Raw genomic sequence first — 12,269 nt, 5'->3', positions numbered from 1 at the left:
ATCCTTATATTAAGTTTAACTGATCAAAGGGGGTGCTGGCGTCTGAGAACTTCCGTTTGCGTGTCTAATTTTCTAATTGAGCAAATTATTTAATTAATATAAACTATTTAATGGTTTATTTAAGTTTATAAATAAATATCAAATATTAAAGCGAATCTGAGTATTTAGAAAGTTAAAATATAATTTGTTAATTGGTATATTGAATTTAACTGATCAAAGAGGGCGCTGGTGTCTGGGAAGTTCCGTTTCCGTATCCTTACTAACAATGCTAATTTCTATAACAAAAGGCCTACGCTGTTCCTTTATTCGAGGTGATATTCCCTTGATATGGTCTCCAAATAACAGAATTGAATCGGTCTCCGGCTAACTCTCCTTCAAGTCTCTAAGGAGTATCGAGAGGACACGCTACTCTCCGGTTCGTTATTTCATTTCCTTGTGTGAGAGAGAGAGCAGGGTGAATTCAAGACTCAGTAATACCCTTCAAGGAGTTATCTTCTATCACATAAGGATGAAAATTTTTTCACTTTCTCGTGTATCAGAAGATGCTAAATTTGTTACTGTTAAGGAGATTTTGTCTTGTTTGTATAATTTTATTCTAACGAATATTTTAGATAACTGCATTATTGTGATAGAAACGGGCTGAATTCTGTATTGTGTTGTGTACGTACGAGTTGATGTACACAAAAAGTGTTTTTTTTTTTGTTTTGTTTCTTTATTAAATATGTGTGTTTTTCATCGATAATTTGAATGTTAAAATTTGGGTTAGAAATTTATACAATTGTATATTTTAAACTTGTAGAAATAAATACGGTATTAACCGGATATTTGTGTATTTATATACACAAATATCCGGAAATACACAGAAATCATGGGATACATGCCTAGTAACGGGTAGGCCCACCTTTCACCCGGATAAGGGCAGTCACATGACGAGGCATTGAGTCCACTAGTTCACAAAAGCATTCCACTCATGGTTGCTGCAACACTCCATAATTTTGTCGCATTCCTGGGTGGAGGATCTAAAACTCGAACGGACCTTTCCACAGCATCCCAAAAATGCTCCTCAGGGTTCATGTCCGGTAAACGGGGGAGGCCATTCCATGGTGGTAAAATCTGCAGAATGCTCTTCGAACTATGTTCTAGTCACCACGGCTCTGTGGGGAGGCGCATTGTCCTGCTGGAAGAGTCCACTGCCCTGTGGGTGCACGATGTCCATGAAGGGATGCAGATGGTCTGCAGGGATGGACACGTAACCTGGACCGTTCAGAGATGCGTCTAGACGTACCAAAGGTCCCAACGTGTGCCAGTTGAACCTGCCTGAATAGGTTCCCTGTTGACATGACGGGTGCATAGCTTCGTACGGTTTCCCCCAGATACGCACCCTCCCGTCCGCTCGAAATAACTGGACACGGGACTCATTGAACCAAGCGACCCGTCTCCAATCATCCAAGGTACTTGGCTAAAACAAATAAAAAAAAAAAAATACGCCAACCTACGTGATTTAGAACCTTATCCGTTTCCAAGAGCTCAAAATTCTTCGCATGCGCATTTCCTAACCTCGATTGTAATTATTACATGAGGACGGACGGACGAACGGAAATGATGAAGACAATTAGGTGCGTATGCATATACAGTGCCCTACTATTAATAAACGGACACCCCACCATTGAGTGTTAGCCACGTCCTACCCAAACGTCACGTGTCAGACAAGACTATAAATATGCTCCTATGCCTTCAAGGAAACGGTAGAGTGATTGGGAATGTAAGATGCTGCGATCGATGGAGTTAACAGACTTCCAACGCGGAATAATAATAGGGTGAAAAGAGAAATAATCGGTCTGCACGTGACATTTCAACAGCATTGAATGTCCCTACATCGGCGATTGATGATCTAATCTGCAAGTGAAAGGGGTCTGCATAAAATTGTCTGCTGGGAACTCAGGTCGGCATTGTCGCACACAGATTATCAGTGAGACGATTGAGACACATGTCAACACCAGTACAGTGCGCAGCAAATTGCATAATACGGATTAGCACTGTCGTGCAGCTATCCACTGACTGACGGTCATGTCTGGGTGTGGCTGATACTCCGAGACAGCTACCTACCCGACTGTATCGTCCCGACACTGAAGTTTGGCGGAGGCAGCATGATGGTCTGGGGCTGTTTTTTTATGGTTTGGACTGGGAGCATTGGATGTTTTTGACAATACAATGAATGCTGAGGCCTAGCTATACGTCCAAATTTCCTTATATTTGCGATGATAACGAATTTTGGAGGGGGCTTGAAAACAAAGTTCAACGCAGAACAAAATCTGCGCAAGCGCAAGTACGAGACTGCTGCGAGCCATTACTATACAATGTAAGCAAACGACGCTAAACAATTTTTAAGAATAACCAAACAGTTTGTAAATTGCGTGTTCCAAGGCTGGTTTGCTCTCAGGATTAAAGGAAATGTAACGAGAAATACCTTTGCATCTTCTCAAAGGTTAAAAATGGATGTATAGAAAAGGTAATGTGCCATCCCGCTCAATAATCTTATATTTAAAAAAAGAAACAAAAATGAGGACTGTCGGAAGTTTTCCTGATTACGCTCACAAATTAATGGCAACAAATTTCTTTTCGTACTTAATTATAAAAAAGCGAAGTGCAGGATATCCAAGCGAAGGTTGTGGGTCTGCGAAAGCGGTGTTGCGCGTGCAAATTACGCCTGTGTCAGGTGAACTTATTTCCTTCGGCAGTGGAGATGTTGACAACAGTAGACTTGGCACAAAACTTTTTTTTTCCCCTTTGGTTCCTTTCGTCCAACGCAGTCGGCTAACCGAATTTTCACTCTTCCCCCGCCCCTATTTGTGAATCCTCTGTTACGACCCTCGTCAACCCCCTCGAGTAATTTCCTCCTAAGTTTCGGCTGATTAGTATGAGCAACGCGTGCGTTACGGCAACATGTCTCGGTGGATGGCAACATCAGCCCCGAGAACTCCTCATTTCCGGCAATCTCTCGATAGCCGCTGATGTTGGCAGCGGCAAGGAGACAGCTTCCTAAGTTTGTACGCCCAGAGCGGGTCCGTTTGGATGTCTGTTTTTACGGCACGCGCTTATTGTCTTAATGTTCAAAACGTACGCTATTAGGCGGCGTGTGAGATAAATATGGGCCTGCGGTAAAGGTCGCGTCTATCTCGATTTCGGAGCTTTTTGGAAATAAGCGATTAGGGCGACCTCTGGTGGCAGTGGTCGTATTAACGCGATTTCGAACCGTTTTGTTTCGACGATTAAAGCCCGAATTGCTCGCCCTCTTCGTTATTATGATTTAAAAGTGCACCCGTTACGTCATTTGGTCATGTGACAGTTGACGGATGTGTGGAAAGCCGGCAACGCCTTCTGTCAGCGGATTCAACGCACACGGTATCTCGTGGCAGGGTGGAGTCCGCGCGCGCGTTGCATTAATCTTAAGTAGTGCGATGTAAGAATAGAGAGAAAGACTCTCTTAAAGGAATTTGATTAGCCGAGCGAATCTAATTTTGAAATAATTTTCGTTCTTCGATGAAATGGCAGCGTTTCAACGCATCTAAAATATTGAGAGGTTTTCTTTCTCTCTCTTTCTCTCTCTCTCTCTCTATTTAATTAAGATGTTTTCAACTCTTCGTTTGGCTTATTTTATTCCACCGAAGGACATCCAGTTACTTACGAATACAGCAAACGCAGTTTGTCGTGGAAAGAACGAAGGAAGAAATGAAATCTGTTGCACCGCAAATAGCATTAATCGTGGTTCGCATAACTGTCAAAAGGGATTTGGCGCGAGTCAACAAACGATTGTCGCTCGAAAGGAACACGAAGGGCTTAAAAGGTCTTCTCTTTTAAGGTGGCACAAAAGGGGTCAGCGCAGCCGGGCGTTGTTGTTGCAGCAGCATCTTTATCTGGACCGGACACCATCACTAATCTCTCCTGTCCATGCCTGCTTCCTCCAACTGCTCGCGACTTCATATACCTTCTTTCAGGTCTCTCTCTCCCTTTTCTTCAGTCTATCTCTCTGTCTTCCCCCCTCTCTCTCTTTCTTTCTTTCTTTTCCTAGGTGTATATCGCTGTCCTCCCTCTCGCTCTCTTTTCGGTCTATTTCTCTGTCTTTCTTTCTCTTTTTGTCACACCCCTCTTTCTTTCTTGTTCTCAGTCTATCTGTCTTTCTCATTCTATTTCTCACACACTTTTCCTCTCTCTCTCTCTCTCTCTCTTCAGCCTATTTCATTGTCTTTCTCTCTCTCCTTTTCCCGCTTTCGGTCTATCTCTCCGTATTTTTCTCTCTTTTTTTCGCACTTTCCCCTCTGTCTTTCTGTTTTTCTTTTTTCTCGTTCTGTCTCTCTCTTTTCCTCGCACTTTCCCTTGCCGTTATGTTTATATTTTTCTTTTTCTCCGCCTATTTCTGTCCTTCTTTCTGTTTTTAGAGACACTGTCTTCTGTCTCTTTCTATTTCTTACACTCCTCCTCTCTCTCTCTCTCTCTCTCCTTATTTATCTTTCTCTGTCTATCTATCTGTCTTTATTTCTGTTTTTGTGTTTCTTTTTCTCTCTCTTTCTCTCTCTCTCTCTCTCTCTCCTTATTTATCTTTCTCTGTCTATCTATCTGTCTTTATTTCTGTTTTTGTGTTTCTTTTTCTCTCTCTTTCTCTCTCTCTCTCTCTCTCTATTTCTTGTTCTCGATGTCTTTCTCACTCTTTTTCTCACACAGTTTTCTTATCTCTCTCTCTCTCTCTCTCTTTTCGGTCTATTTCCCTGTTTTTCCCTCTCTTTTCGCACTTTTCTCCTCTCTCTCTCTCTCTCTCTCTCTCTCTCTCTCTCTCTCTCTCTCTCTCTCTCTCTCGCTTTCTTTCCTTTTCTTGGTTTATCTTTCTGTCTTTTTCCCTCTTTTTTCGCACTTTCCCCCTCTCTCTTTCTTTCTTTTTCTTGGTCTATCTTTCTATCTTTCTCTTTCTTCTTTTCGCACTTTTTCACTTACCTCTTTATCTGTTTTTTCTCTTTCTTTCTCGGTTTATTTCTCTGTCTTTCTTTCTCTTTCTCGGTCTCTCTTTCTCTCTTTCTCACACCCCTTTCTTTCTTGTTCTCAGTCTATCTGTCTTTCTCACTCTTTTTATAACACATTTTTCCCTCTCTCTCTCTCTTTCTCTGCTCCCTTATTTTTCTCCTTTCCCTTTTTCTTTCCTCCTCTCTTTTCTCTCTTCTATCTCTCTTTTCACCTCTTTATTTTTGTCCTTATTTTCCTTTTTCTCTCTTATTGTTCTTTCTTCTCTCTCTGTCTCTCTCTCACTCTCTCTTTTGACGTGAAACATCCTTGAGGGTACTTCAACCGAGTAAATTTGATCGGTCACAAAAAATGCGTCGCGGAAGTGACGTCATCTTCAGCTTCCGCCAAAGGCGTATTATTGTAAGTTTTATTGTTGTAATCATACTTCTATGACTGTGACAATTCGGTACAAATTCGGTACGAATTTGAATTATGCAAATTACATCAGTTCCTAATGCAGTCACTAACGTTGATTCATTAGAGTAAGTAGCGGGCGTGAGCCTACCAAATTAACATTATCTAAACATCTTTCCAAGCCAAGGATGTTTCACATAAAACCATCTTCCGCGCGTGCTCGGCACATGACATGCGCCATTTTTTTTTGTAAACCAATTAGTTTTCTGTCTCTTTCGTTCTTTCTCTCCCTTTACATTTTTCCTTTTCTGTACATATTTCTCCCTTTCTTTCTTGGTTATTTAAATTCCCAACTTATTCAAATACCACTCATCCGGTACTGTCTAAATCAGGCGATCTCTATGAAGTCTTCGGTTGGTCACATGAGACAAAAACATAATCAGACGGGGGCGACACACCAGAGAGGAAGAAAAGTGGTCTTTAATCTTAATAGTTCCCCTTAAGTAGGTTGGAATAGAGTGATCGCTGAAACTACTTAAAGCATCCGAGTCAATTGTGGCGAGTTAGACGCAATCCTGCTCTCATTCATTATTCACCATCCATGATAAGATCTTTCTAAATCATTAATCTGACATCGAAACAGGTACCATCATACAACTAGACCCATATCGGAAAGAAAGAAAAGAAAAGGATTTCTCCGATATTCTCAGAGTACATCAAATGCATGTGAAATGGAATAAAATTGAATTGAGCTTATTTTCATCCGCGTGCATAAGTACTCCCAAAATCTCTGATTATCTTATGGACCTCGATAGATCGCTGTCGAGAAGTTGAACTTCGCAACTCTTTGGGAAAGTGAGTACGAACAGACACGTGAACCAATCACATGATCGAAGTACGCATGCTCCATCCTACATACAAGTAAAAGCCACATCCAGCTGCAAATACCAGCCTTTGCTTTAAACAGAGTGGGCCGTATTTATGAGATTCGTGCTCTGACTAAATCTGCGGATAATCCGTTGGCCAACATCGCTGACATCAATTCTAAAATTAGAAAATTTCATTTTCCCGGTTCCGTGTCTTTTGTGCTTTAACCAAGATGTGGTCGCGACTTCAATAGGACGCCAGATGAAGCAGAACGTATTTCATCCGGAGTAATGACTTTGGAATGGTTTTTCAGGAGGACCCTACTGTGTCCTTCGGAAAGGGAGTGACGACAGTGCACCGAGATTTGAATGCGATCTGTTGCTACCAGCACAAATCAAATGCGGAAACCTTATTAAATATTAACTTTCGTAGTTTCCTTCTATCCGCCTACTTTGCTACCTTCTTACAGATTTTCTCGTTGTATTTATAAATATGGAGGAAATTGCGCACGCATTCCAGATGTTTCTCATGTATGAATGAAAAAAAAAAAAAAAAAAAAAAACAGAGATTAACGAGAGAGAGAGAGAGAGAGTATTAATTATTAGAAGTCAAACGCTAAAAATATCCAACCAGACATTCGCATGTAATCTCATTAAAAGAAACTGAAAAGTATACGGGAGCAGAGAAATAAATATAATATAGTTGTAATTAAACTAAACGGTTAAGTTTAGAGAACATAAAACTAAAGTGTTCTATAAATTTATAATCTTAGTAATTGGTGGATAAGGAGACAACTGTGTTTTCTTTTCACTTCAGTGAATCAGAGAAAAAGAAAAACAAATTTAAGAAAAAATCGAACGCACCCGAAATGTAACGCACTTTGTACGCTGAGTTATCTGTTTTAATAGTATTGCGCTCTATTTAACATCTACCTTGTGGGGATGACAGGCTCTCCTACTTGCAGTTACATCCGCAATTGCTTCCCTTTGAAATTCTATAAAATCATTGCACTCACCCTTACTGGCTGTTGCATCATCCGCTGTAAAATGCAACATATACTGGAGAAAGATAGTTTCTTTGCTTACTCCTGGTTTTCTAGGGTAGGGTCTTGTCCTTCTGTCATCAATAAAATTTCCTCTTTCGTAAAGGACATGTACTTTTGCTGAACTCTGGTCCCTCCGTGCTGAGATAACGTTTGCTTACTCTGGGTGTACCAAGGGTGGGATTTTCTCCTTCTGTCGTTGCTGTTGCTGTTCTCATCCCGATGTGTAACACTCTCTCGAGCTTACCCCTGGATCTCCCATGGGTGGGACTCTTCTAACTAACTGCAGCCGCATATCTGTCTATTGTCAACAATTGCTTCATAAGCATTTCCACCTCCATCGACTGTCCTCTACGAATACAGATATTGCCATCTTTCTACGTGGGATTACCTAGATCATTCTTTCTTTCCATAAGGGACCCGCTCCCCATCTCCCCTGGACTTCCCTTGCCTTCAAGGACACTGGCTGCAACGTTTCCTCTCCAAGCATTGCGCACACCTTCTTCAGCATCTTCATCTCCATCTGCTCCTTTGCTGACCATTGCCCTAATATCAGGGTGGAAACTTAACTCGCTGGTCCCGGGTCTCGACCAAGGGGGAATAATTTAAAAGAGCCTTTAGATTTCCAAGGGGTGATCATTTAATTCGGTGACTGGTGCAAGCAGACTGTGTGCGCATGCCAGTACTTGTCGAGCTGGTGTTGCCTGAAGAGTTTTTTTTAGCCTCATGTCACTGAGGATCGTTTTGAAGCAAACATTATGTCGGACATACAGATTGAACAGCGATATATGATTGGTTATTGTGTCAGATGGGGCTTAAATGCATCGGAAACAGTTAAAGAGATGAAGGAAGAGTTTGGGTGTCTTCGTAGGACGGCCATATTCGGGGCGAAACCAGTCCGAGAATTGTATGATCACCCCTCGTACAATGCAACGAATTTCTTATCTGTCCGTATTCACTGTCTTCTTGCACACTGTTTCATCTTCTGCAGATGTAGACTGTCCAACTTTCTGTAGTGTATCTAGAGTTAGTGAACTTCGTTATGCATCTAATGATGTATAGATCTTTCAATATCATTTGAGATACACGAAAAAGGAGAAGATGAAGCTACTTTGAAGCAAAAGAAAGTAATAAGAAACATGATGCACTATTCCAAATTAACTACAGCCAGTTCTTCCTTTCAGTTGTACCCGAATAGCTACAAGATGCTATATTTTCCTATTGTAGTAATAAATAAGAGATGGGCGCATCTGTACGTTTCGGTGAAAGGTCTTATAATTAAATCGAAAATCCAGGATTTCATCTTATGAATTTCTAATCTGTTTTGAATGTCTTTTTGATTAATGTCTGCATTTAGCCAATTGTACTTTGATTCAGTTGCTTATTTAACCTTGTCCCGGACGAAAAATCCTCCTTAATTTAATCAGTGCACATATGAAGCTGATTGATTATTCGCTCTAAGAAATACACAAAGAGAAATACTTTTCGTAGTTTCTCATTCCTCTTTTCATGTGAATGCACTCGTGTTTCTCTTTTTTTTCCAGTCTAGTACAACATTTCCAAAATTATGGCCATAATCACTCCACAGTCGCAACGATATTAAAGAGTGGGTAGAAGGGAGAGGTCGTTGATGTGTCTTGATCACTGCAGTTTCATTAAGTTACAGTTGAAATCCCGCTAGGGAACAACTCATCTTTGTGTCCAAATGACTGTTGCGAAATCCCTCTTCCCCTTGTTCATTCTAAAAGAGAAACGCTTATATTTCTAAGTCAATGTGCACATGTCTTCTCCATGTGTGTCTGTCTGTCCGTCTGCATGTAACAACGCGGTTTCTAGTAGATGGAGTTTCTTTACATTTTATATTTGGGCCTTTTGAAAAGATTTGTCGAGGTAGCATTGCTTGATCCCAAATTTCATAAAAATCGGACCAATAGAAATTCGGCAATTATTATTTCATTCTTATCGCATAGGCTACCCATATATATGTTGTATATTGTAGCTGAACAGTGAATTTCATCACCAGAGCCCAACGATTATGAATGAATCAATATATCATAAATTGATGAGAGCCAGAAAGAAATCAGGAGGATCATCAACCCGAAGAACTCTTCAAGATGTTAATGCAATGCTCGAACCCTTAAATCTGGCTGCTTTATCTGCAACTGCTTCTTTTTTATTGAACACCGTTTTCCTCATTCGTTTAAAATCTACTGATGTTTTTTCTTTTTACTTTAGATCAACAGATGCATTCCACTAATACACAGATGTCAAACATCTCCAGTTTTACAAGCAAAAAAAAAAAAAAAATCTTCGAAGCATCCAGAGAGTACGAAAACATCGATGTACGTTAATCTTTAATACTGACTTCTTAGACTGGACACCAAAATCAAAAAGAATTTTTTCTCTACTAATAGGAAACGTAAAGTTTTCATCTCTCTCTCATTAGAGCCTTTCAACTGTGTTCAGTGATTCGCTGCAAAACATGACTCGGATATAAAATCACCCTCCCTTCTATGTTGGGTGACCGTTCCGTTTTTACCAAAACATCTAAAAAAAACTTTCAAACAAAGACAGAAATTGCAACAACTTGCATTATCACTTTCAACACCACTAGCGATACCTGTTAGCAGAGAAGTCCACAAATATACTTCTTAAATTTACTTTTTTTTAAACTAAACTTCCAAACACGAGAAGTAATAGAACCTACACTGCTCGACAAAATTAACAGAGCTCGTAGAACACGTGGTGTAATTCGTGCAGCTTTCCATGAAGTGGGACAACATTTGGTATAGTGGTTGTGTACCATGGAATCACGATGAAAGACTGAGAGAAACTTCGGACAGGTATAAGGGACAAATAGAGGGGCTGTATCATAATTACCAAAAAGCCTCCTAGAGTTTCACCAATACGTTCGGTTCCTTTGGTCCATGTAGTGCTGACCTGCAAACACTGTTTTAGAACCATACCCGCGACATCTAGGAAGATTGGTACTTGCCATGATGGCCATCATGACCTCAAAGGACATCACTCATACTTCACGACAGAAGAGATGGAGGTTGTCGGAGCTTCTGCAGACTAAACATAGGTTTCACCGATTCAAGTTTTCAATAAACAAAGTGGCGGTATTGCACCGAACGATGAGAGTTATCTGCCACCTAGTAGTGCCTGGTTACGCAGAGGATTAACCATTTCTATGTGTGATGTGGACGCTACACTTTGATCTTTGCTTACGTTGCTGAAATTCGGTCCACTTGACTTCCGAGTGGGACCTATTTAGGTCCCACTCGGTCCTGAAAGTGGACCGAATTTCAGCAAAGAAGGAGCAGCCCTAGGTCCCATACTTGGAAGGATTAGGTGGCAAACTTCAGGGACCGTAGTGAGCAGATGAGTTAGTCTTTTTTTCAACGTCATATATTTTGCGACACCTGTCCTTAAATACTGGAACTAAATCTATCTTCTTCCATATCTCGTATATTCCTGATACTAATTAGTAGTTTACGTTTTTCTTACATTTCTTCTAATATGACACTAAGTTTTCTGACTCCTACTGTTGGTGGATCATACTACTAAAATTCTTTCTACTTAAAACCTTTTGTTAAATTACAGAACAGCAACTCTGCACCAGCTTAAAGAAGGCAAATTTTTGTAACGAAGTTTGCTCACCTATCTTTACTTTATACGTTCCGATTCACCTTACCGATTCCAATCTCCTCTTTTGCAAGAGATAACACGTTAACGCGAAGGTTCCTTAATTTCCAAATGTTAAATTAAAATCTAGCGTAACGGAACTAAATTATCCCATGTTCTATTTCCTGTTTGTACACATCCCCGGTCGCTTTTTTCTGTTCTGTGATTGCTGGATCTTTTGTTGATCCAGAAGGATGCTACGGTTTGCTGAGCACATGAGCTGTCCAAATTAACGACAGCTCAAAGAGTTGTTGCGAGACCAATTTCACCTTATTCAAATGAAAAGAGTTTACTCTGTCAGCAAGCCAAGACGCAGTTGACGCTAATGTAACTATTCAGCCATCTTATAAAAGTGATTGATTTTACAATGTTCTCAGATATTGTGGTATCTTCAAGAATACTCATTTTGTTGTCTTGGTTCTCGCAAACACTTAAATTAATCTCTAACTCAATGATATTAATCTATAATATACCATTCCACTCGTGTATTTTGAATTCATATGCTTGCAATGGAGTTGGAGTCTGTCCAAACAAAGTAGGATCAAACGATGAAGTACTGTACTCGTTAATAACATCTGAACTTCAATAAAAAACTTATTTTTGTAAATCTAGACTATCTAGATTTTTTAACAGTAGATGACTTTGTCATTGCACATGCTCAAAGGTTTATGGGTTTTTGATGGTATCCAATTTCAAATTATTTAGGATATTGCTTTTATGACATGGATCACAAGAGGTCAGCTGGCATTACTGCATTCTAGAAGGTGGCCTATGACGAATTCCAGCAGCTTTCTCCTTGGAGTAAAAATCGGGCCAACGTGGGGATTTAATATTTCGTTTCAATGATATCTAGAGTACTGCAGACAAATCTTGCTTAGGACGTTGTAGAACATCCACAGGAGATGGGATTGCATCAGCTATTTTGCGTGAGCAGCCTTCATCAATCTGTTCAAAAGGTACCAATCTCTGTTAGTGATCTGATAAATAAATACTCAAAATGAACTCGGTGTTAGGTTAGCAATAATTGTGTCGTTCTCGTGTCGAGAGAGCTTCGTGACTACACGCTCTACAATGATATAATAAAGATTAATTAATATTCGTCCGGTGCAACGTTATTAAGTCCCACACCGTGATCCTAAGCTCTAAATCGGTGCTTTACTTTATATTTTTCTTTATAAATAGTCAGGGACTTAAATAGCTGTCTTCAGAACAGTTCTTGTAACGTATGTGGTTAAACAGGTAAAATGCAAAATCGATATTGGCGTGT

The 12,269-nt window shown here is 40.1% G+C and overlaps 1 protein-coding gene across 1 annotated transcript in view; it reads right to left on the bottom strand.

Annotated features, from left to right (window-relative positions):
• LOC150076067 (uncharacterized) overlaps nt 1-7,857 on the bottom strand; it is a 51,894-nt gene extending 44,037 nt beyond the window's left edge. The window contains exons 1-2 of the mRNA XM_090387248.1: nt 7,707-7,857; nt 7,206-7,312 (exon numbers count right to left, since the gene is read on the bottom strand). Of these exons, the coding sequence (XP_090243374.1) occupies nt 7,206-7,312; nt 7,707-7,857 (258 nt within the window). The remainder of the gene's footprint in view (nt 1-7,205; nt 7,313-7,706) is intronic.
• Nucleotides 7,858-12,269: the final 4,412 nt, after the last annotated feature.

The sequence above is a fragment of the Mastigoproctus giganteus genome, chromosome 13 (assembly GCF_048544385.1).
Source record: "Mastigoproctus giganteus isolate SK-2022 chromosome 13, ASM4854438v1, whole genome shotgun sequence".
In the NCBI taxonomy this organism is placed as follows: Eukaryota; Metazoa; Arthropoda; class Arachnida; order Uropygi; family Thelyphonidae; genus Mastigoproctus; species Mastigoproctus giganteus.
The sequence above is the reverse complement of the archived record's forward strand: the minus strand, read 5'-3'. Positions and strand labels throughout refer to the sequence as shown.